General features: G+C 38.7%; 1 protein-coding gene across 1 annotated transcript in view; it reads right to left on the bottom strand.

Annotated features, from left to right (window-relative positions):
- Nucleotides 1-14195: 14195 nt before the first annotated feature.
- The window catches only part of gpc6a (glypican 6a), a 201850-nt gene continuing 189012 nt past the window's right edge, over nucleotides 14196-27033 (bottom strand). Inside the window, exons 8-10 of the mRNA XM_030075736.1 lie at nucleotides 18426-18556; nucleotides 15566-15741; nucleotides 14196-14908 (exon numbers count right to left, since the gene is read on the bottom strand). Of these exons, the coding sequence (XP_029931596.1) occupies nucleotides 14691-14908; nucleotides 15566-15741; nucleotides 18426-18556 (525 nt within the window). The 3' untranslated portion in view covers nucleotides 14196-14690. The remainder of the gene's footprint in view (nucleotides 14909-15565; nucleotides 15742-18425; nucleotides 18557-27033) is intronic.

Below are 27033 nucleotides of genomic sequence, written 5' to 3' on the forward strand. Positions count from 1 at the left end.
CAAGTGCAGCTTAGGAGTTGCCATACACATAAAGATTTTTTTTTTTTTTACCATATTATAATTGTTGTTGTAGCACCGGTATTAAACTGAACTGTAGTCAACATCATTATGAGGGCAACGTGGGACTTAATTTATGAAACGATCCCACAATCAATTTGCTCTTACAAATGAGCATGTGATCTGTATTCTGCTCATATTTATGTGGGGCACAGCAATGCAATTTGCAAATTGGATTTCATCTTCAGCTTCACCTGAAGATGAAAACAAGAAGTACAACAAAAGACTTTAAAGAAATGTAACTTTCACTATATGTAACACTGTATTTTGGGCTGTTATCATGACACAAAGTTAAAGATATTTGAACAACTGTGCCACCGGAAGAACTTGGAGGTTTTAATTACAGTTTCAGGATTTGTAAATTGTACATATGTACATTTCTAAAATCATACGATTATGTCTTTAAATGAAAAACTGTATCTGTGCAGTGATCTTACTATGGAGGTGAAGATTATCCACCTATCCAATTATTCAGCTACATTTTCGTCAGTGAAACACTGATAATAAGTGATGCTCAGTGTGCGTGCAAGACCTCTCATCGTGCCTCTCTTTGCAGACAAACACGAGGATGTGAGGACAGCCGAACTGCATGGTTGGAAATCAGAAAATCCGATCTGGTCACATATACCCTCAGGCACATACACGGATAAAATCCCAAAGGGCATGAAGCCCCTGTTCCTTTCCCTGCCACACACAAAGTGCCGCTCTATAATATCCGCATTTGTGTTCTGAGATTTTTCGTTTCCATCATCTTGACTATTTTAGAGAGAAGAGTGCCTTTTTTTTGCTTGTCCTTAAGCTCCAAAATGGCTAGTGTGCTTATGCGGAAGTAGACCAAAAACACAAAAGAGCTGCATCATATGAAGAACTAACAGCAGGTATTAGTGACGCACGGGTAAACGCGAAGATCATCTGAATCTGCCCACATTAATAACTCACCCATCCACAACCGCCCAACATGGTGGTAATTTTAATAAAACTCAAGCACTCATCTGCAAGAACCCCCTTACCTAATGTTGCATAATGCCGGCAGGGAGAAAGTATATGGGGAAATGAGCTAATATGGCTAGAACTACTCTTCGGTATGGTGCTTTATATTATTTAAATCTTTTCACTCAGCAATTATTCATAACTTTGTTGACACCCACTCAAATCTGTGGTTTACCCTTCAGACCTATGGGTGGCAGGTCATTCTGTGCATCACGAGTAGTTATACATGCAGCCTTCACAGCAGCACCCTGAAAAGTAGCGCAGCATTTAACCATTTGGCATCCAGAACCACAAGTGAACCAAAGAGCTATTGGGGACAATGCTGATTTTTTTGTGGAACCAATGCGAGCTTCATGAAAGTACAAATGGTCCTTCAAATAGGACGACCATTTGGAGGTACAAGTGACTCCTCATAGTGATGGTGCACCATTTAGCACAGCGAAGCCTCCTAATGAACTTTATATCCCCAAAGCAACGGTAGCGGGGATATTATGGATTTCTCCAAACCGCTGCATCCACTACCACAGATCCTGGCTGTGAAGCAGTTTCTCAAATAACTTTTTTGTCCCCCCACTCCCCTGAATCTTTTTCAGATTTGCTGTGCACATTCATGAAGAAGAACCTTATTGATTTTGGTGACCCCAGGACCTTTCCTCTAGCACCACCATCAAGGCAAACTCATCATTTTGGGGATACACTGTTCCCTGACAGCGCATGACTTATTTTTACAGAATGAGTTATACAAGCACCGGATGATATCATAAGAAAAGTAATCAAAAAAATCTAATTTGATGATTGTTTTATTTTTTTTTTTACAGTGCACTGCACAGAGTGTGGCTAGTCTCTGGAGACATTTTTCCTGTCATTTGCCTTTTCATTACTGGTAACTGGGAGATGAGAAATATTGGCAGTGATAGAACAATGTTCTCTGTCTAGACACAGCCAAAATGACTATAATAATGAACTGCAATTTGAAACAGGTGAAGACAGGTCTTGATGAGATGCTCTCATTGCAGTGGTTCCTCTGCTGGGGGTGACAGGCCGATTACAGTTCATATTAGTTTGGTGGATTTACTCTACTACTCTGTTCTGAGGTAACGCGTCGGACAGTATAAACTATTGTCTTTGTGGTCTTTTATCTCTGCATACTTAAAAAGGGCCCACAGGATCTACTGCGGAGAATACTGCTGAGCGCTGCTTAAATGTATACAGAGATGAATTTCATATTCCCACTGAGGCTTCTGCTTCACTAGGAATTATTACTATGACCTTGACAGTGGCTAACATTTAGCCTCAACTTCGATAAGAGCTCATTGGCTTTCATAAAATGTAATCATATTCGTGTGGATGCAGAATGAGATGGGTTTGAGTATTCTTCAGCTGCCGTGCAAAACTAAAAGTTTTCAGATACTTAACTGAACATGGTGACTTTACTGAGATGAAAAATGGGTTTGAAACATGACTCAGCCTTACCTCAAAGTAAGGCTGTTATTAACTTGGGAGTGTGATGGGTTTAATTTGAATTTGTCTGAATATGATCAACAGTAATTGGATTTTTTGTTTCACTGTTATTTCATCAAGTCATCTGCTTTTCTCAGAGGAAAAAAAATGTCCACCGAAAAAAGAACTGCAGCTGCAAGTTTGAATCCAAGGCATTGTGCTTTTTGGGCAAATGTTTTCCAATCAAAAATTGCTTATTAACAAGTCAGATCTGTGAAGCAAGGTGTGCACTGTTTGTGTTAAATCCCTCTTGCACAAATAGAAAAAACACCTGTATGCGCACACGCAGGTGTATGTGAGCACACACAATTATTGTGGATTATTAGAGTGGGGAACACTAGCACTTGTGCCATCAGTGATGTTCGGGTGAAGTGTTGCTGTTGACCTGCTTGGTGTAAAAATACAGACTCACAGATCATCGCAAGCATAATTTGGTGAATATTTATTAAAGCTTGGATTTAACAGAAAAGTTAAGGATCTGCATTTTCCTCACAACTGCTCAGAGGATTTTCATTTATATGGTTTAATTATTGTATTTTTCAACTGTCAAATTGTAAAATGATGCAATCGGTAAAGGCATGTGCAAGTGTGAAAGGCTGGGATCCTGATTCAAGCCTGTGATGTCAGGAGTATACTGTGCACCTTAGTCAAGTATTGCTGATATTTAACACACACACACAAACACACACACACGCTGGGATGGGCTCCAGTGGACTCGAGACCCTGAGGCAATTATAGAAATTGGGTGGATACTTAACCATTTTTTGGTGTGCATTTTGAGACACAGACATGGCATCCTGAAGGCACTACAGCCTCAGTCTGTCCACAACATAATGTGGTATTTTCAGACTTATAGATCTTAAGCATCTTTTCAGAGTTCAAAACTCCTATTTACAAAATTGCAGATACATTTGCCAGTGTCTCCACGCTGTCCATGCTTTTTATCCCACCCGTCGCTGTACATGAACCCTTCCCAGCTCCACCCACCACCCCCATCCTATTCCTGGGGACCACAGGAGAAACAGCACAGTGCCTCCTCATTCTCTTGCTCTCTGTGTTAAAGGTATTTTTTCCAGAGGAAGAGGAAAACAGTCCCATCAATATTGCGTTATCCTGCTGTCTAACCACCCACTGCTTTCAGATTATCAGACAAGGCTCCAGCGCCAGTTTCACAATAAATCCTTTCATTCTTCCTCTGTCTTTCTCTCTATTTCACTCATTCCTCCCAGCCCCCTACTCCTCCCTCTCATCTCAGCTGGCTACTTACTATCATCCCAAAGACATTTAGCATCACAATACAAAAACACCTGATGGATACCGTTTTCATTTTTTGTTTCTTTTATTACAAACATACAGCTATGGTGCAGATCTATTAGGATATGATGTAATTATGATATTATGTTATCCGAGTCTAAGGTTCCCTCCAATATACAACCTTCCTTCTGCTATGTTCTGTTATGTACACCCCTGTGGCTGTTTTCTTGCACATCTTGCAAAACATTGTGCTTCAAGCTCTTTTTTTTTACTGCCATACATGAGAGGACGAGAGGAGATTCAACAGGAGAATGCGTCATCAAGCAGCTGGATTGTTGTTTGTGCCACAAACTGCCAGGAAATTCTTCAATAGAAAGTCATTTTCTGATTAAGGTGTACATATGGCCGAAATCTGAATACATCATAATCTTAGTAATGCTGACTCCTACTATGATTTAGGTCATCAGAAAATGATGTTTATGTGAACATTTCTTATTCTGAATATTGCCTTGATTGGGTTAGTATGGACATAGTGCAGTCCATGTAAACGTAGTCTATGAAAGCTCATGGAATGGCATGAAAAAAGCAAAATTTAAGAAGAAGAAAAGAAGACAAAAACTCAAAAATGACGTACAGTAAATTATCAAAACATCAAATCATCACTGTTAGCTGGGCCGAGATGACTAGAAACAGCAGATAACAACTTAGTATGAAAATCAGTTTGTGGATATGTTGATCAATTTTCAGTGAAGTGAACGAGATTTGTCCTTCTCTGCAGTTGGGGGAAAATTACCTCTTGTTCTAAACTAGTTTTCAAAACCTAGAGATTGGGACATTTGGGGGAAAGAGACAAAGAAAAAAGGGGGAAAAAAGACCTGAAATAGGTTTACTCCTTCTTTGGAGTGGCTTCCACCCCCTTACTGAAAGGAATTTCATCATCATCTTCATCTTCATCCTCCTCCGCCGTGCCCTCATGTATGCTTCTGGAAGGCCGATAGGCATTTGGCCACGCAATGCAATATTGCAGAGCATGCAGCAAACAACAGAAGGCTAATTTGGCAGATGATGAGACATTAAGACATGCTGTCTCTAATCCCCCAAAATGTGCGCAATTGAATGTGCAGGAAGTGCTCTCTGGTTTAGGACATCACAGGGAGGAAGGGATTTCATTAATCTTCTCCATGTTTACGCCCTACTAGTAAAACACCTCAAAATCTGTGCATTAATATGTTCTAATTAATAAATAAAAAGTCTGCACCCTGGTTTTCTCCAACTTGGACACACAGTTGTGTGATGGTTCGTAATGATGAAGCAAAATCTAAATTTTTTTGACACAGCTGCATAAACACCACGACAACTACAGTTTCAATGTAATTTTTGGGTGGAGAGCTGCACTTTATTTACTGACCTACTTATCACCGCTCACTCAAATATGCCTACCATGACTAAGCCCATCCCTGTGCCCACTGTCCATTTCCCTGACAAGCAAACCTGACTCTCTTAAATTTTCAAATCACATAAGCCACGCTTACCACTTTTCCCTCATTTTACTCCACCGCCACCATCTTCCCATGGCTGTGTTCAGATTCCCACCTACATTCTCCCACCTTTAGCTTTATTGTGTGAAATGGATGTCATGCTTAACATCAGTTTCTGACTGAGGTGTGACACATCATCTTGCTTCATCCAGGCCAGAGATACTGCCAGTTCCATTCATGGCACATGCCCATACACATTACTCATGCTGCTCAATCAGCTGATGGCGGCGCTCAAACTAGTGAGACATTAGCAGAGCTCAGCCTGGAATGGTACTTTCAACCATAAAAATCATATTTCAACAGGACCTGCCAGTGCCTGTAAAACCAAAAGAAAAAGCACTGTAGGAAGGGTTTAACAGAAAATGTGCTGTGGTATTTTTAGGAACATTGGCAATATAATAATAAAACTGCATTTTATAAGAAAGGTGGGAAAAAAAAAACAAGCCAAAGATTTAGTGCACAGAGGCAAACTTATTAGCAGGGGTTACTCAAAACACAGTAATTATAAACCACATATTGGTTCAGTGCACAGTGTGAAGTCCACACTGGTGCCCCCGACTTCAGTTTGTTGCTCTAACTCGTTTATAAATGAGTTTCACCATTTTCTCATTTATTTGATCAGTCATTAGAGTAGGTGTTTATGCAGCTTATTAGAAACAGACAAAGCTAAACTGTGGCTGGTGGGTGATACTTCCTGGGTATTTTCCACGTCTGAGAACTGTGAGTGATTATATTCCAACACAAATGTGAAATGCTTGATTGCAAATCATCTAATCTTTTTTCCTAATGAATTAGATATTCTTTAGTTGCAACCAGGTCACTAATGCACATATGGAATGCCCTTCTCTCTTTGGCCCTAAACTGAACCGAATACTCCCAGATGCCCATCAGAAACATGCCAACAATGTACAGTATGTCTCACTATCCCAGCTTATTCATATGAGCCCAGAACGATGCAGGTGAGATGAACACACTGAAGTGCAAGTTCTGCATGTCTCTTTGTTTAAAAATTTTAAATAACAATTATACATTTTTATAAACAAATCCAAAAAAATATGACAGCTAATAGCTATATAAAATGTGTCGGCATGTTCAGGCTACCACAATGTTAAAATTTAATGCAATAAATACCTCAAGAATCGAGACTTGAGGTATCATTCGTTTTTGGAGTGTCCCCTTTCTCTATTGATTCAATTCCAACAAATTGTTTAATACCAGCTTCAAATATTCTATGTTCAGCAGCCTTTTCCTCACTGACAACAAAGCAAGGCAGCCTGGGGGGCTTAGCCTCTTCAGTTTACATTTTTGTGAGAATTACACTCAGAAAAAAACGTACAAAAATTACAGTTGTTGTCACCAGGGCCACATGCTTCTGTCATGAAAGTATGCACAATGTTCCTTTTTCTTTGAGTGTCCTCATCAGGGTGGTTACAGGCCCACATCCACTTCATCGGAAAGAGTCTCCTTTTTTTTTTTTTCAAGTCAAGTGGTGGGTCAAGGAAGATAAAACTGTCTTCTTTCTCCTCTGTGTGGCATGCTAATATGGAAGCTCTCAGTACCGAGGTGGCAAGGCCCTCAGGGAGGGTTTTGCACCGTACTATTCTTGTCTGTAGAAAGATCAGGGAGGGTAATCTGTGTCTCTGCCATCCAACACAGTTCTGCTGTGTAATTCTGTCTTTATCCTTAGTCCAGAGAGAGAAAGAGAGAGAGGGGGGAGAGAGCAAGAGTGAGAGAAAGCAAGAAAAAGTGGGGGTTTATTTTGAAAACCTGCAACTGTAGTCTTGCAAATTACAAAAATAAAAGTTTATTTGCCCAAATAACAGGATTATAATGGGAGTTAGGCAATGGCAATGTGGGAACTTTAATTTTTCAGATGCAGCTGGATGGAGATAAATTGCTGTAATGATTCTTTAAGCAAGGGCAATTAGTCCTACAAAACTAAACACAACCAACAAAAATTAAACTAAGAATGGGATATGAGGTTATTATTTGTAAGCAAACCATTTTATCAATATAAACTGCAAACTTTTGCTTGACAAGGGTGACCAAATGAGGACAATAAATACTTTTCATGAGGGTCACATCAATGTCATTAGAGCCCAACCAAAAGCAGTGTAAGTAGACATAACATGGTTGTGAGGTGAATGTTAAACATGCAGTAGAATGAAAACAAACATCAGCATCAACATGTGGCCTAATTTGTTGTAGCATAAATGTTATCAGGTTAAAAAAAAAAGCAGCACTGTTTTAATGAATCTTCTCCTAGGGAAAAATTATTACTTGACATTCTCATATAAACTTATTTATGTCTTTCATTAGGCAATACTGGGTTAAATCCATTTAATTGGTAAACTCTTATGGGATGTGAAATTGAAAACCAAGAATAATTTCGTAGGTCTCTATTTTCAAGGGATTTTCACTGTCTCTAAAGCCCCTCACACTATTACTTGTCATGTATAAAGCAATTACAATCAGCGCCTGGATGAACGGGCCATCAGAGAATCTATTAACAATGTCCTCAGACCTTAATATTTACACCACCTCCTTTCAGAGATGATACCGAGTTTTATGAGTGTGAAGGACACTCAGAAAGTACAACGAGATGATCAGCTCGCTATCATTTTTAGATTTACTGTGTCAGGCCGGGTGCTCTCCTGTTTCTCAGAGCAAGAACATCAAGGAGACACTTTGCCAACAGACAGACGGGTAACCCCTTATAATTGTCATCAATAAATGGCAAATTGATAGTTAATTAAACTACTGTTAATAGTTATTTTACAGTTAAGAGACAAGGAATTAATCATTTGTTATGTTTACATTTCACAGTAAACTATATTAACAGCTAATGTTGCACACATAACATTTTATATATTATGTTAAGTGTTTGTTAATGATAATGATTGTAAACTAAGGATATCATTTGTAAAACATCTACCATTACAAAAATGTCACATGTGACATACACATTTTCACGTGTGAAATGTTACTTTTCACATGTGAATTTACCATTTTCACATGTCATTTGCAATATTCACTTGTGGACTAACATTTACACCTGTGAAAAGAAAATAATGTCTCATGTGAACTTGAACTTTTCATATTTGATTTGCTTTTCACATGTGATTTACAGTTTTCACAAGGGACAAGAAAATATCACATATTATTTTCAATAATATTATTATATATTATTATTATTATAATATACAATAATATTCACATGTGATATGCTATTTTCATATGATTGAAATTTTCAACATGTGAAACAAAAATTGTTCACACAAAGTTATGTGGAATTCGTGTTTTCACGTGTGATTGGCCTCTAAACTAGAATTTCCACATATGAAATCACATGTGAAGTAAACCACATGTGATTTTGGAACATATTTGTTTTTTCACATGTGAAATAATTAAATCACATGTGGTTGTAGCTCACATGTGTTCCAAAGCCACATGTAAATAATACACATGCAGCTTTGTACATGTTAATGTATAAACAGTAATTACCCATTAACAAAATGTTGTAAAATATCTAGTCCATTTATCAATGTAATGTTTGAAGATGTTTTACAAATGATTTCTGAAAGGTTTACAAATCATTTGGTATTCATTAACATTTATATAATACAGTATTTAATGTAATAATGTGTGCAACAATAACTTTACTATGTAATGAGTGAACATTATGAAGTATAATTCCAGGTACAAATACATGTAAAATGTTTTATTCTTATTTTTATTTATTTATTTTCTGTGAAAGGTGCAGGCTGAGGAAGGAAGGGTGTTTCTTATCGTTTGACCAATCTGCAAATATTGTGTGTGAAAATAAAGGGACCAGTTAAAAGATTGATTGAAGGAACCCAAAGCTTTCTGCCTTCACTGCCAGTGATTCTTCTCTCATTTAGAAACTGACATCTGACACTCAAACAAATGGGTCCGTTTTGCTTCACAGGTTATTTAGACCAAAGACCAGCTAAATTTGTAGGAGGAATGAACCTCTTTTAATAGCCTAAAATCAGAAGATGCACACAGAATGTGCTTTAGAAATTGTGACTCCATCCTCAAACCATTGCACTTTTTTCCTCAAAAAGCTACACCATTTAATATTTATGACAGAGACAGAATATAGAAGATGTTGGTTTAAGTGGGGGAGATATGAGGCCATGAATTAATTTATGAAATAACTTAAACTCAGATTAACAACAAGAAACAAAAGGACAGAGGCAGATCTTGGGAAAAACGAATAGATATATTTGTTTATACATACACACACATAGATAGATCTATCTCTGTGTATGTATGCATGTATGCATATGTATATATGGGTGAATATGTATATAAAGAGATAATCATGGCAAGGACATCCTATTATATTGGACAACTGTGGTATATTTGTACTGAGTCATGAATTTCTTGCAATAAAAGTATGAAACAAAGGCAAAAAACATTACTCTATTACTCATTAGAAGTATTCCCCTCTTGATATTCCTGAGGCTCACAGCTAATTCACAACCTTGGTAAAATCCAACCAAAGGATGTGATCTGCTGCATAATTAATCTCCCAGTGGGGCAGTAAAATATAGGAGTTAAAATAAGGAATCCTTGTCCGTCCAATACCAGAGGTATCTGAGTGTCAGCATTCACACTGACCAGCTCACATCTGCAGCCTTCCTGCTACACCGATCACATGCAATGAATGAAATGTGTCACTAAAATTAACATTTTGAAGCTAAGTTTGACTGTGAATACATGATAATAACTTAAATGCCCTGAATGCCCAGGTAAAGCCGACAAATGGTTTCTATTGATTTCTGAACAAGACCTGCAGATCAGATGGTGCTGCTGCACTCACACTGTATATTTTATCCCTACATCACTGGATACAGTGCAGAGCAGAATGAGCTCTTTTTAGTAAAGTCAGAGGGGCTTTGCCGAAGGCAGTCCACAGTTTTTCCACAGAAAAACTCGGCAGTATCTTTGAATTCCCCTAACTTTTTGTATTTCAACCCGAGTTTGGACCTTTCACATTGCTTTATCCATAATTGAGGCACATAAATAATTGTACAGACAGAAAGAGAGATTTATAATGAATAATTCTGGTTCAGCTGTGAAGCTGTTTCGTGTTGTCCCCATTGAAGTTGTCATCTGAAAATGAATAAATGGATGTTTGGGGGAGATGCTAAGCGGGGACTGGAGGCTCTGTGCCTCAGCTGTGGTGGAGTGTGGCAGTGCAGCGTTTCTGTCTCTCTGTCATTTCTGTCCACTGGAAATTCTGCATCCTCTGACAAAATGTGACACTAAATTTGGGGAGTAATAGATTGCAGTACTCGAAGCAGCATTAGTACCATCTGTAATGTAGCTCAGTGGAGAAAAGATGAAAACAAAAGGCAAAAAAAGGTGAGGAAAGTGGAGGACAGCTTTCCCTTCACCGTGTAGATGACGCAAATTATCTGAGAGCAAAGATGCCAAGGCCTCCTCTTAATTCCTCAGAGTTCACTGGTTTCATGTAGTAATGCATTTTTAAGAAAGGGATCTATTCCATTACCAGATGGCCTAAAAAGAAGCACCGAACTATATTTGCTTAGCCCCATGACACACTCTATTATAAATTAGTGTCTGAGAGAGGATCTCCACAATAATCTCCTGTTTTTCTGTTATTTTTTTGGCATTTCTGCTTTATTAGACAGGCACAGTGGAGAGACACAGAGAGAGGGCCAGGTTTGAACCCAGGCCTCTGTGGCTTAGCCCTCAGTGGTGCACAGTGGGGAGTCACCAATCACCTTCTGAACTGAACTTTGACGTATCACAATCCACTCTTACAGTATGTAAATACTCTGAAAATGAATGATATAATTACTGTAAAAATTATATATCATATAAGTGGTCAGCCATTACTGCTGATGTAATGGCTGACCTGGTAGCTGTGGTCACAAAGGCAAATGCAGTCTACCCAGATGAAGTTTAGTTTACTTGATCAGTGTTACTTAAAGTTCAGGCAAATTCTTGGTGAATGTCCTCCAGCTATCATTAAATTTCATATATTTTTAATCAAGGTAATATAATCACCTGCATCTATCTTGATTATATCCTGAATAAAAGAAAGAAATCTGTCCTCGGTGACCCACAAAGTTGAACTAAGATTATTTTTCTTTTCTGTTGAATATGCAAAGAGAGAAAGAGAGAGTGAAAGAGAAAAAAGAAAAGCGAGACAAAGAGAAAAGTTAATGAACCAGATTTCAAATATCATTTTCACTTTGAAGAGTTGAGTTTACATATAAAATCCGGTCTGTGGAGCAGCACTGTGACCACCTTAGCTTTTGGCAAAATTCACTACTATAAAAACTGAATACAGTTACTCGAAGAAGAAATTTTCTGAACTTGATAAGGTGTAGCAGCCGATGTTTACCAAGCAGTCTGGTCTTGTCGTATTCCTTTCAAGCAATATGACAAGATAATAACCTCAGTCTTTCTCCTGTTGTGTAGAAATAACACTTGTGGTAATAGATAGTCAGTCAGTCTTAGAGCCAAAGATGAATGTGAGTAATTGGATTATTGAGACACTGTAAATAAATGGAGCCACGGTGGTGAAAGTAACCCAAAAAAGCAGCCAAAACTATTTTTTTTAATAAAATGTTTATTTTTGCCCTTTCATTATTTTCTGTATAGAAGAATGTATAACAAAAGCCAAATAAGCAATCCATTTTAGTCCTTTAAAAAATGGTAAGGCATGTCTGCTTGTACAACCATCAACTTCAGTTCCCCCAAAATACAGCGTGCTCAGGCAACTCCAGAAATCCTAATGTGCTCCTTGTTTATCTGATTTTGCAAGTCACAATAGTACCACACTCACAGGTTTTTTTTTTTTAATTTGTTTTTTGTTTCTTTCTTTGTTTTTTTTTTTTAATATTTTTCTTAGCAAAAGTGCAGCAAACGATTAACATCGAAACAGAAAAGATCTGGCAAAACACATTTCTTTCTCCACATTCGGTATCGACGCCAACCACCACTTTTACACTTTGATGTATTTGAATTAAAGTTAGATACTTTTTTTTTTTTTTTTACTCCCCAATTTGCTTTAGCAAATGCCGAAAGACAAGAATGAAGCGTGAACAAGGAGGTAAAATAAATTATGTCCATTGAGAAAAGTGAACATTGAAAGCATGTCAGACACTGGTATGTCTGACCACAGTAATATGGCCTGTCAAGAGAGACAGAGGAATGTGGCTTTGGGGAACGAGGGAACATTCTTCTCATCATAGCGAGGCAGGACCTTTCTTTGTGGCAATACAAGCCCGTTGGAAACACAGGACCTACTTCCCAAGATATGCCTTTTATTTTTTTTCCCCATTCAGTTTCTTTCTTTTATTTGAGGAACACAAGTACAAAAAAATCCCCTTATCCTCAGTCATTCAAGACTCTGTCTGCTGTATTCCCTGTTCTTGTAGCTCTGTGGAAAGAGACTCTCATGGGGACGTTCGACCTTTGTATGGTTTCACCTGCCCACTGAGTTTCTTATTTTCAAGAATGCTATGGTAGTCTTTAAGCCTCACTAAGGAGCTGGGATTGCCAGAAATAAGTATCGGTATCTAAAGCCACCTGGCAAACAAACGTCCCGCCTTCCATCGAAAACACACAAAGTTCTCACCGGCTGCTGACTCTATCTCGAAAACAAATGCCTCTGCAATTACTTTTCATATTTATCAAACTGGATTTATGCTTTAATTTAAACTGTAAGACATATTGTAATACATTTTCAGCCCAAATGTTTTAATCGCCTTTTGAAATGCAGATCTCTAACAGCTTTCATTGGTATTCACTCGTTTTTTCTTTTCCTGTTATGTTATTTGATAATTTATGCAATCACCAGATGATGATTATTTCTTATAATGACCAATTGTTCATAATTCTGGGGGCAATATGACCCATTTCTTGACTTAAAATAAAAGTGCTAAGAAAACACACATTCTTGTGACATTCCCAGTGACAAAACATATCGTACCAAGAGAGGATATATTCTCAGAGAAATGTTCTGGCATTCAGAATAAATTATTATACTGTTGAACAGCCCGTTCTAGCATAGCTTGATTTTTTTTCTTTCTTTCTTTTTTCTTTTTTTTTACATCAAAATCTATGATCGGACCGATCGGTCCGATGTTTGCAGTTGAGCTGTCTGTAATCTAAAACCACTAAGGAAACAAACATAAATCAATATAGCATGGGAGCCAAAAATACAAATGTCAGTTTCAGCAACATGTAGGTAATATGGCTGTGCAATAAGAGTCTTCTGGAAACTAAAAAGCTTAAATGTTCAAGTGCATGATAAGTACCTAAATATTAAATTGTAAATCAGGGAATCAGGAACTGGTACCAGGCAATTATAGTAAAATGGCTTAGTGTAGTTGTGAAAAGTTTCTTGTTTTTCCTCTTTTCAAATATAATTAGTATTACAGGTGATAACATAATTTGCAAAAGCAAATAATACATATATAAAAATGCAACCATTAATGAAACCAGTAAGATTAAATTACTGTACCTTTCAGCACATAGATAATTGGTTAAAGGTACAGTATAATCAATTAAATGGTCTGAAAATATAAATAGACTCTTCTCTCTATGGGGAAAATGTATTTTGTAGCTTTATAAATATATGAAGCCAACAAAAATAATCTGTGCAAAAGTAGTTTCTTAGTGCAGTACATTAGCACTTTGTTAGAAATAATCAAGTGTGCAACTACAGAGCGACTGTAGGAAATGCTGCTTCCTAAAACCAAACTGATATAACCAAACTGGAAACCAGGTGAACTGCCAGAGTTGTACAATCCACTTCCAATCAATCCAAAACTGCGGTGCCTGCATAAAAAAAACACTAAAAAAATATCTTGTCAATTACAACATTGCCATGCATGCGCAACATTAAAACTTTATCTTTTTTTTCCTGTGTTGGGGTCTCATGAGATAAAACGGGTGTTACCTCTTCTTCACAATTTTGCCATACAACGGAAAAGACAAAATAGATTCCCATTTATTTGGAAAAATCATCAGTGTAATACATTTTAAGATGGTTTCCACTTTCTAAAAGAGGGCATGTTGTTCCAAACCCATTCTAGAAGCATGGGAAAACACCATATTCGATGTGAAAGCTGCTTCAGTGATGGCACCAAGCATTCTTTGGGGGACAAGCAGGATGCAGCACTGCACGCACTTCCAGTCCTACCACACAGAAAGCCATTCTCATTAGGTTTCAAGGAGGTTCTTCTATATGTCCAGTGAGGGAACATTAACAGCATTAGAACTTGCTGTTAAAGAAACTGTAAATAACAGTACAAAAGTTGCTGGTCAGGCCACATGCAGGTATTATCTCCATCGTGTCTGCAGAGCCCAGAGTGGGAGTGCGAGGGCAGCCATCACCAACAGCCGGGTGGGTCGCGGGGACGCCGACTTGCCTGCTGCTGCTGCACGTTCATCGCTCCTGTCAGCTCCAATCACAGGAGCCTCAGTTCCAACAAAAACAAACTCTGTGGTGCAGCCATCAGGGCACCCGCTGCCACTGCCAGAGGCGCTGCCTTCATCACCTGCAGAAAGAACATCACACATATTAATTAAAGTGTACTCACAATTGAAATGCACTGTTAAAAAGCACACACACAGTAACAATGGCAACAAACAACAACAAAAAAATGACAGCAACAATAAAAATAGAGTAAAGGCTGTCAATTTCAGTAACCAGTCCATGGAGCCACATAGTTTATTTGGAGCCAAGAGAATACCAAATCACACATCTTGTCAACATCAGGGCATCCATAAAATCAGAAAGAACATCATGGCAGGATTTGTTATGTGCATGTTCCTAAACATAGGCCTGAGTGCTTGTCATTGCCTGTGTAGCCACAGCTATTTATTCTCCTAATGATGTCAGCCTTGCTTTGGTGCCACGTTGCCACATCCTGCTGAGTTGTATGATGGGATGCTTCCTGAGTGACACCTTAGACTTTACCTTGGTAATAGGAATTTGTGCTGCCAAGACTGTGTTTCTCTTGCGTACGTGTCTGCTTATTTGCAGGGTATGGTCCAATCCTAAACTCATCTGAATTCATACTGCTACAGAAATCGAAAAGATTTTTATTTATTTATTTTTTGTCAGCCTCCTGTTTAAAACGAATATTGTCACGCTGTGGATTTTAGTCATCTCGGCCCACACGCACAAACATTTCAAAGATCAAGCAACTTACTGGAGTCCTGAAAGTAGATGTCGTTTCCGTTGTAGGCGTTCTTCAGCTTGTTGGTCATGACACGCAGGGCCATGATCTGCTGTCGAATCAGTGTGTCAGGCCTGGTGATGTCTACATCCACCTCTGGGTTGTTTGCCTGGTTGGTTAGACCGTCCTTCACCACCTCAGGAAAATATCTGTCCAGAGTGACGCACCAAACATGTGTCATGTAATGTCGCCATGCAGTGCCAGCACCAGCAACACTATTAACACTAGAACGACCATGACGGTCATTTTGACCATTTTCACATTTCTATGTTATATAACTTTGTTGAATTAAAAATTACAGTGTGTGCTGGTCCTTGACTTTTCCTGAAAATTTCTTTATTTTCATTTAAAATGTTTTTTAAACAAATTGCACGAAAGGCAAAGGAAATGTGATCATTTCTAGCTATTTCGGCCACCGGCGGTCATAGTGACCGCACAGGTTTTTCTATTAAATTGATACATTTTCGCGCAGCTGCAACGGCGCGAAAATGTATCAATTTAATAGAAAAACCTGTTTTCAATAGCAAAGGAATATGCGACAGACTGCAGTTGTTTGCAAGTCTCAACAGAGACGGATCACCTAGATGCGCTGCCGGCCACAGGTAAAGCTCTGCTGTGCTGCACTGCTGTGAGCTGCGCTGACGTGAGGGAGAGAAGAATAGCTAGCTTGTGTGTGTGTGCGTGCGCACGCATGCGCTTGTGTGTGTGTGTGCGCGAGCGCGCTCGTGTTTGCGCGTGCATGTTTGTGCGCGCGCATGTGTTTGCATGTGTGCGCGCGCGCGCGTGCATTCGTTTGCGTGTGTGTTTGTGAGGGGGCAATTAGTGTTTACACCTGAATTGACTCCTGAGCAACAGTAATAATACCTGTCACAATTAGTAAAACAAGTGAACAGATAGATAGATAGATGGACAGACAGATACTTTACTGATCCTGAGGGTAATTCAGGCATCCAGTAGCTTATGCAGTACAGTACAGCGAACCCACCACCAAAACAATATGAATATATCAGAACAATAGATAGGGAGAAAAACATTATATATCAACTATATTACAGAATTTTAGCAGAATACCAGTATTTGTACAGTAAAAAGCTTGTAGCTCACACCACACTAGTTATATTATATATATATTATATATATATATATATATATATATATATATATATATATATATATATATATATGTATATATATATATATTGTTTATTTATGGTTTATTTATTATACTGGATGTTTGTTTATTTTTGGTGTTATTTTAATTAAAATAAAAAAGATATCTTAACACAACAAATGCATTACTCTATGACCTCTCATGGCCTCTCTAGTAGGTATGGAATTCTGGCCCTTCTAGTGTTAAGATGAGTTATGATTATATTTTCTAAATTAATCAGCTAAAAAAATTGCCAGGCATGTCATCAGGTTAGGTAGCTTCTGTATGATATAACAACACCAAAATCTAAACACTAAAGTTTAAATAAAAGCTTGTGGTACAGTATAACAGCAGCATCAACCCAATTAGTCCATTAAGTGACGGCACATAGCAAATCAAGTCAGTGTCTACAGAGATGATCCCTAGGCATTTAAGTTGGAGGATCAGTCCCTTGGACACCTATGTATTGATCACTTTTGGAGATGTCTTTCAGCAAGACAGTGTACGCAAGTATGCATGTATGAGTGACAGGAGACTGTGGGGGCTGATTCAAAGAGTTCACACACTAGACCATTTGAAGTAAGACACATTGTAAGTGCTACTCTTTGAACAATAGCTACTTAAATAGGCCAAAAAATAAGTGCATAATCAAGCTTAATAGTCCATTTACAGACCACACGAGTTGAGAGTGGTTACACTTCCCTATGGAGAACCCTCACAACGCCTGAGGCTCAAAAAAAAGAGGTCCCTGTTCAACAGAGGCATCTTTGTAAGGTTACTGCTAACTTGCAAGGCACATTCCTTTTTCTTTTTTGTAATAATTTGTAATAACATAATACCTTTGTAATAATCACAACCACATAAGGGTGTTGCAATGAAAATATTCTGTCTGGTATCACACCAGCCGGTCCTGGCTTTTAACTAACAAACTAACAAAACATGCTTTCCTTTGGTGGACCGGCAGGTTTGTTACACACTTTTGCATGATATCAGGCTAAAATATTGCAGTACATTATAAAGGCAAACTGTGCTCTAACAAGGTATAAGCCACATTTAACTACAATAGTCACTACAGTCTTATGTCTTTTTGTTCTTTCTCTTTTGGCTTTTGAAACAGCCTCGCAGTGCCTGTGTGTGCTGTTGACCTATTATGATTTAACAAATAAATACATTTTTAGAGTACACGTCCACTGAAGCTGACTGAATGGCATAAGTTTTATTAACTTTGGACAATCGACTTACCTACCAGATTTAGAGTGGTGTTCACAAAAGGTACTGGCACAAACAAGGAAATTAACATGTCTTTATTGCACCATCTGGTGACTTTATTACTTGGAGAGGGCCAAGGCAATGGGGTGATGTGTTTTGTCTGACAGCCTTTCTGGTTCACTGCTGGAGAAAGCAACTCGCTGTCCAAGTTACTGTATGGCGAGGCAATACTCTACACACTGTGATGATGATAAGAGGCAGTGAAACTTTCACAGTCCCCTGGGTATTAGACGCTTCTTAGAGCCTTAGAGCTTATAGGAGTTCTCTGTATAAGCATTGATCACTGTACTTATGGAGAGAGTGCTAATCTGGTAACTCAGTTGGTGCTGGCTCTAATCCCCAGCAGGGAAAATGTGATAACTAAAGAGCAGAGTTAACTTCCTCTCGTTACAGAGAGGCAGAAGTTGTTCTCACCTGCCCTTGGTGTGGCTGTTCCAGCACTGCTCCTCGTCAGACTCTGTCAGCTTGCCCTTAGCACAGATGTCATCTGGTAGGTTGGACCAGAACCTCTTTGACTCCTTTAGTTTCTCTTTGATGTCAATCACCTGTCATGGGCAAATACACAGCCAAAAAAGGATACCAGGTTGATAATGCTTAAAGGTTGAAGTGAAGTGTCACCATGTCGTGGTTGATGGCCGCACAATAGCGGCCCACATGTCCCATTTGCTAGGGTATACACACAAGTCTCACCTCTCAGGTTGAATATTAGATTGACTGCACAGCTTTCAGCTGAGACCATTTCCAAAAATCACTTTGAGAAGTTAAGGAAGAAGTTTCATTGAATTACATGTCATGATTAAAACAGAATTTACTGTGGTTTAAAAAGATACAGAGAGAAAACCTAAGTGCAACAATTGCTGTAGATATGAAAATGACAAACAAACAAATATAAAAAGCAATCCCTGCTAAACCTAATTGAATTCTAACAGTGATTTTCACACAGTGAAATCACAGCAAAAATGTTTGGAGTGTCACGATTGCTTCTTCTTGTTCATTTATCCCATTAAGAGAGATGCATGGTTTTAAATAAAGAGCATTTCTGTTTTCTTTCTTTTTTGTACTTTTCCACTGCAATCCACATTATGTTCATCTCTGATTCAGACAAGACAGACGTGAGGTTTTGAATTTGCTCTCTGGCAGGAGTCTTTACCCCCCACTGGTTCCATCTGGCCGTGGCAAAGACGTTGTTTCACTGGGCGAACAGCAAACAGGAAAGAAACATGACGCCTCTCAAACAGTAGCATGCTGTATTGGTTTAGTAGTTTTGCATAATTGAAAGTAGGTGTGTGCTGTGTTCCATTATGACATATGGTGCTTGTGCTTAAGGCCAAACCTACATGAATATTCATGAGTAAGATATAATGCAATGCAATGAGAACTGCAAAACTATGCAGACCTCATTTCAACACGAGAATAGGAATCAATTGTATTCTCAACAGGCAATTATGTGTGACTTTGTTTGAGATGGTAATATTTGTTTATCTAAGTAAAGCTTCATTGTTAATTTTGTCATATTGCAAACCTTTGCAACACCTTTTTCTTGCAGTTTTGAGCAAAGAGTGATAACATTTCATTTCTTCTACAGAAGCAGCAGGATAAACAATCACTAATTCAATCAGAAAATTGTAAGATCCTGTTTAGGGTTCTATAGCATTATGCAGTTGGCAGTTAAATAATGGCTATAATCACATTTGATACTTATTACTTTTACATTTACTTACTACAATGACTAACAGGCCTGATACTAACTAGTGCGCGTACGTTTTGTGTCCATGTAATGTTTTTGTCACCAATGTCTGAAGTCAGAGTTTCCCGCACTGTGGAAATTAAGCACTTCTCAACTTTGGCGGCTACTGTAGTCATCACTAACACATTTCTCTCTCTTGCGGGCTAAGAGAATACAAGACCACCAATTACAGCAATTTCAAAACTATACAGAATGTTCCAAATATGGGGAACATGGGTACATTATGTTTTTGCGTTCCCCTTGGGTTGATGAATGCAGACTGTGATTTTAGCACAGCTACATCAAACAAGCAGTAGGCAAGGGAGGACCCAGATGAACTGGTGGTTTAAAAAACAAACAAGAAAAGAAATTAATACATGCCTGCATCCAAATCAAAATGAAACTGCAATTTATGTGCTGATTATACTGCATATTGTGTTCAGTGTGTGTGTAAAATCTTTAGCTACAATGAACATTGTTACCACCAGTACAATAATAGGTTTTTCCAATTTGCCCTGCCTTCTGACTGCTAGCAGCTAGCAGAAACAAGCAGTAACAACCACAGTGTTCTCATCTTCCCCAAAAAGCAATCACAATCAATGTCATGACACATCTTCAAAGCCTTAAACTGTCTTTGGTGCTATAAGAGACCATTGAGAAATCTGCCAGGGGCATATGTGAGGCATATATAAGGCATATGGCCAGAATTTGGTCATTCATATCTCAGTCTGGATGGCCAGATCTGGATCTAGATAGCACTTCAAGATTTTCGAATGAAAAGTGCTTTACAAATAAAATCTATTATTATTATTATTATAAAATATGCCAATCTGGGCCCAGATATGGGTCTGGATAGCAAAATGTCCAGGTCTGAGTTTGGATGGCCACATATGGTGGAACATCATCCAGATTTGGATCTCAGTCTGTTGAGAAATAGCCCAGGGGTTTCAAGTTCTTCGAGCATCAGCACAACCTTTACAAGCTCTCCCTATCCCACACATCTTCAAAGTGGGAGGAGGTAATGGATGCCAAAATTTAAAATTGCCTTACCATCCTTGAGGTAAATTGCCAGACCACCATAAGAAAAATACCTAAATCAAGATTTTCCAGGAAGCTGAGAAATATGCAGCAAATAGTCATGCAACTGAATGTTACAGTCCATCCTCTTCTCTGCCCTTCCACCAGCCCTCTTGATGTATGGCCTGAAAGAGTCAACTGTGGACAAGACTGGGGGCTTGAAGATATATGGATATATAGGATATTTCAGGAATTTCTAGTTTTGGACATCACAAACATGTATTGGATCTACAGCATGATTTCTGATGCTGCTGGGCTGCAGTGGGGGATCCCGCATCTTCTCGTCAGTTCCCACAAACCCTTTCTCGACACAGATGTGGTTAGTGCTAACCATAAGTCTTAATCAGCAGTCTATTGATGGAATGGCCCTGGTTCTGCACTACTGTGTGGAATAATACTGTATCTGGATCAGTGTGTGCAGACCCATGGATTCAATCCTCCAACTTAAATGAAACAGACTGCTTGGGTATATCGAGGTGACAAAGTGAGTAAGCAGCAATCCTTTGACATAGGTCATCGTGGGACACCTGCTTGGACTTCCTGTGCAAGCAGTGCATCAGCTTTCCTTATAGTGGTAGCAGGTGGCTTCTTTACTGCTCTGAGGTTGGACTCTGGAAGTCTTTCACATGGAGCATTTGGCAGCATCAGGATCCACTGAGATATGATGGAAGAAGTTGTTTTTTGTTCCTGAAAAGCCTAATCTAGCAGAAAGCCTCAAAGAGTTTGTGCCAGGTGAGCCAGAGTTCATCAGACCATTTAAGGAATGGGGATCCTGTAAATAAAATACTTCTAAGGCTAAGATTGTCACACTAGTGCGTTTGAGGGAACACACTCATGTGGCAGCTTTAGCCTTACTATGTAGTTGGCTAAATTTCTCTGACTGCACACATACCTTCAACTCTCCAGGTTGGGAGGATCCTGGACCTTGGCTGTTTAAGTAAGAATGAACACAAGTCTGATTTCAACCATGTGACTATTGTTATGTAATCACCCCAGCAGACAGTTTGTTGGGCAGATACAATCAGTTCTGTCCAGATGGTGTTGGCAAGTTGAGTTCTGCATGTGGCAGCACAGAGTTCAAATCACAACATAGAAAGTTGGCATTTGGGAGCGACACAGGAACAAGCCATCATGTAGGACACATACTGGTCACTATATGAACTGACATGCAAAGATTCATCACACCAACAGTGCCTGGCATGAGGTCAAGTGACAGTAGGTGATTTGACCTTTTAGCTGCAATGCCTGACCTAAAGCTACAGTCGATCATGGTGTAGCATGCCGTAGAGCAGAGGAGAGGTGAATGGCTGCACTCTGTGTCTGCAGCAGCAGTGCAGATTGTTGCTCTGTCTCTGAGGATGCTGTTGATTCACACTCAAGTTAATTTAGAGACCCTAATCCCTGTTACAGTTTCAAAGGCCCACAATATAGGCCTTTCCAACCAAGGATCACAGCAAGCGAGAAGCCCCTTTCAGAGTGGCCAGGATTGAAGCTAAAATCAAATGTAGTCGGATAAATTAAATGAAATAACAGCAAAATGAATCAAATCAAAAACAGAATAAGATGTGCAGTACAAAAAAATATCTGATAGTATGAAGAATAGCATTGAACAGGTTGGAGAGCAGTGTCTATGTCCTGCTGTGAGAGAGAATGGATGATTCGTAGTGAGTTTTGCTAAATGTATGTTTGCAATAATGTTGGTTGTTAAGTTTTGGTTCTAAGCTATTATTGGTGATTTATTATTTATTTATATTAATATTTACTTTTTTAACATGCCACTTTGGCTAGTTTTCACTTGTTTCTATTTTTTCTCCATCTTTGTTCCTCAGATTCAAAATGTTTAATTGGTGCCACTTTTGATCACATTTTAGCAGTAGGGCACATATATACAAAATTTTGAAGCGCTCTTTGGAAAATTGTCAACAGCAACAATAGTCAGTCGCGTTACTCTAATTCTGACCTTAAATTAGCTATTTCTGGAGGGGCTAGAATTTGCTGTTTTGCCCTCCTATATATCATAATACTAAATAGTCTAAACAGTACATTGTGCAAATACATGTGCCACCTGCTGCTTTGAAAATCACTCCAAACTATGAGATGAAAAAAATGGTTAAATGGTTAAAACACAAACATTTTAGTACAACTTATCGGTTAAGGTGATTCTGTCCTCAGCAGATAAAACACCTATTCAGTGTACACCAAGTGATAGAAATGGGATCTCTAAATTGCTGGTGGTCCCTGGGTGCTGACATGGCTCTCTAGTATGTTATAAAAAATACTTACTTTCTGCTATGCATGCAATCTGTGACGCTGATGAATGCTACTCCAGCTGAAACATGTGGCTTTATTGTTCTCCTATAGGACATTTGCTGTGCGCTGGTCTGCCTTTGTTCGGGTCAAGATAATTGACTGTGGCTTCTACCCTATAATCAGCGTTCAAAAAGCATTGAAAAAATAAATCTATCCTGAAATGCATCCCTTTAATTTGCACTGGAACCTCTATTGAAATGTGCTATCAGACTTCATCAGTCTACAGATATCATCAGCCCAAAAAGATGTGATCTGATTTGTGTTTTAGGATCTCAATACTTGTGTTTACAGGGTGCAAGGACACATATAGGAGCCAAAAAACCCAATCCCAACCATGTACATGCACATTCACAAAGGACAAGAGAACACACATGTGCTTGTGCATTCACACCCAAACACACATCCCTCTCATAATGTTGTAGTTACACTGGGGATTTGAGAGAGTGAATACAGTGAAGCCTCAGGTCTAACAGGACATGAAAGAGTGTGTACTGACAGGATGCCACTGCAGGAGGCTGCCCTCACGTTTGATGTGGTAATCCTGTCATGGAGACACCAAAGCTGGTTATGTTTAACAGACACCGGTGTGGCTCTGATTTGTGAAGGCTTTCAGTACTTTGGCCCCGACAATAAATAAATAAATAAATAAAAATATTGATTAGAACGTAAAGTGCTCTGTTACTTTACTTGACACTTCAAAATACAGCAACACTGCTTTTGTTCTCGGCACAGTAATGGTATATTGATATGGCCTGCCCTGACAACTAATCTCTGCAACAGGAAAATTTCAGCAGGAACTACAGCTAGCTAGTGCTGGGGGTGTGTGGGGGTAAAAATTAAGGAAATAAATCCATATACTGTATGATTCATTTGGGCATTTATCCCAATGGAAATATAATGCAGTCCCATTCACCTGTATAATATAATGTATATTCCACATGAGTAGTGTCAAGAGTTCAATACCAGCACAGCCAGCTCCATTACAGTACTCCAGCAGTAAAAAGTCACACACACATACCCACACACACACACACACACACACACACACACACACGTACATGCACACTCACCTACTGAATGTAAATTGCTAAGACAGAAATCTTTAACCATGAGTCTTTACATGAGTGCCCGGGGCAGCAGGTCTGACTCCAGCAGGAATAGTCATTGCCACTGGATTAGATGGAGCTGAATCATCAGGGTCTCACCCGGTTTCACAGGTAGCCTGGAGTTTAGTGCTGCACAGCACTGGGGCAGCCTCAGGGGAGCTGATAAGAGGTTGCAGATTCTCACTTTTCCGCTAATCTGCTTTTTTCAGATTTAAAATTATATTACGATGATTTCATGTAATCAAAACCAGCGACTGTCTACATTCAAACACTTCTAAACTCAAACCAAACCCTGAACTCACAATCCCTTACCTACAAGAAAATCCTAGCATTTGATTTGAAGCCCTGTTTTACCCACAAGTTAGCACTCTCTTTTAATAGGTCTACTGAAAATTTGATGAAACTGAAATTAAAACATTCAGCGTGACTTACAATCAGGGCTGCTTCCTGACTATCAGACCTGCCTAAGGCCCAGTAACTGCAGTTTAAAAAAAAAAAGAAAAAGAAAAAGAAAAAAGAAAGGAAATCAATTCTGAGTGGTTATGGATGACGACACAGATTCCTTAACTGTATGCTCAGGCACAAAGTGAGGCAAAATGTCCATTTCCACTGACTTTGCATAAAGTCAGACTATGCTTCATTTTTTCATGTTCTGTCAGAGTGCAGGATTACAGGACCAAAATGGTATAGATTGAAACTTAATACTGAAACCTTTCAGAGTCTCAGTTTTGCTGTGATTGTGTTTGTCTGAGAAGAAAAAAAAACAGACACGGTGATAGACTGAGAACGAGAGAGAGAGAGTGAGCTTGTGTGTGTGTGTGTGTGTGTGTGTGTTTATGGATGTGTGAGCACAATATCTCATTCTGGCACTGCACTGGGAGTTGTGTCTTTAGACCCCATGAGGCCTGTGAAAATTATGAAAGCATCACAGGCACCCTCTTGGGGATGAACACCAGCATAGGAAATTAACACCCACCACCTGCCAAATGTGGGTAATTTTGTTGAATTCGTTAGATCCACCAGCCCCTGTAAAACTGAAAGGGGATGGGGGTGGGGGGTGTACACCTTTTCCAAAATGTGCTCCCACAGTGACTTTTATACCCTGCCCTCTGTTTACCTGATGTATGCTTTTTTCCTCTGCACAATCCATTCATGGCGCTGTACTTATAACACAAATTCAAAAGAAATACGCTTGATACAGGTATGAACTCCTGTTAGCCGGGAAAATGTTAAATAGGGCAGCCTCACCGCCCACTAAGTCAATTTAGCTCGTCTACCCTGAGGCTAGACAAGACAATCAAACTGGGAGCAGATTGTGGTGACATGCTGTTAGAGTTACAAGGCCAGCAGACAGATAATAACATGATGCATAGCAATTAGAGACAGTGAGGCAAAAGAACAGAAAATATATATATATTTCAATAAGAAGTAAGACAAGATGCACAAATGTTTTCGAATGATCCGGACAAATCATATAATTATATCCTATTTCAGGTGGCATACAAGCAAAAATGTACAGTCATTAATGAATATAATTTTAGTTAATATTCTCGTATATTATTCATGCGCTTTATGTCTTTTGTAATGATATTATATACATGCAATTTCTCTAAGATGTTATTTTTCTATTTGTCAGCTAATTAGGTGATACCACATGAGAGGGCGTGCTGATATGCGCTGTAACAACATGACCTCAATGGTGATATCGCATTTATACAGCAGTTCTACAAACAATTGCCATTTATCAAGTAATGGTAATAAGGTAGCCTGGTACCAGACCTGTGAATCACACGATTGCTCAAAAACAAACCAAAAAAAAAAAAAAAAAAGTTTTTGAGCGATTCATGTGAGTCTGATGTTGTTCAATTCAACAGAAATTTTTTAGTTGAAAAACAAGCTGGGCCATTGTTGCTATTACAGGGCGGGAGAAACACTGGTGATGTAATCAAGCGGCACAGAGAGATCATAGCCTATTGCTAACAAAGAGAAAATGGATGATAAAGTTATAAATGCTACAGATAATACTATAGACCAAAGTTGTGCTTTGAAGGCACTTCTGAGAGGGGAAGATGAATTTTTGCTAAACAACGCATAAACAGTTTCCTGACCACAAGCTAGCTCACTATTTTGTGTACAGTAGCTCCACAGGTTACTGTACGTTACTCTGTATTATATACACTTGTTTGCCTTTCTCTAATATGTTCAGGTCTGCTGATGTAATACGTGCACATGTGGATGTTTGCACTGAAGTACTCAGGCTTCTTTCCTCCCCCTCATCCTCTCCTGATGACAATGATTTAACATAATAAGACATAATATTAAGTAATATTAAGAGCAGGTGTTAGATCATAGTACATTATCTGTGTGGGACATCCCGGTGCTGCCAAGAACAAACTCAAGACAAATTTAAAACTTAAAGTGAAACAAACATACAAGCCCTAATAAGCGAGGTGATTGTACCTTATCATGCAGGGCTGCATATTTAGTTTGTTGGGTTTGGCTGATCTGCATATCACACTCATTTTTTAAAAAAGGCATTTTTAGCACGGCTGGTTAACCAAAAAAAAAAAAAAAAAAAAAAAAAAAAAAAATCAAAACAAAACAAACAAACAAACAAACAAACAAAAAAAAAAAACAGTTATATTCTACATTCAGGCCTTCATGGAATGGTAATTAGTTGGCCAAATAAATATACTATCTCAGCTTATTTAATTCATTTGCTATAAATTATAATTTTAATCAGTAATGTTTAGGGTGTTAACCCATTTATTACCAAATTTTTCCCAGACACAAAAATATCCAA

Source organism: Myripristis murdjan, chromosome 3, assembly GCF_902150065.1.
Source record: "Myripristis murdjan chromosome 3, fMyrMur1.1, whole genome shotgun sequence".
NCBI classification, from domain to species: domain Eukaryota; kingdom Metazoa; phylum Chordata; class Actinopteri; order Holocentriformes; family Holocentridae; genus Myripristis; species Myripristis murdjan.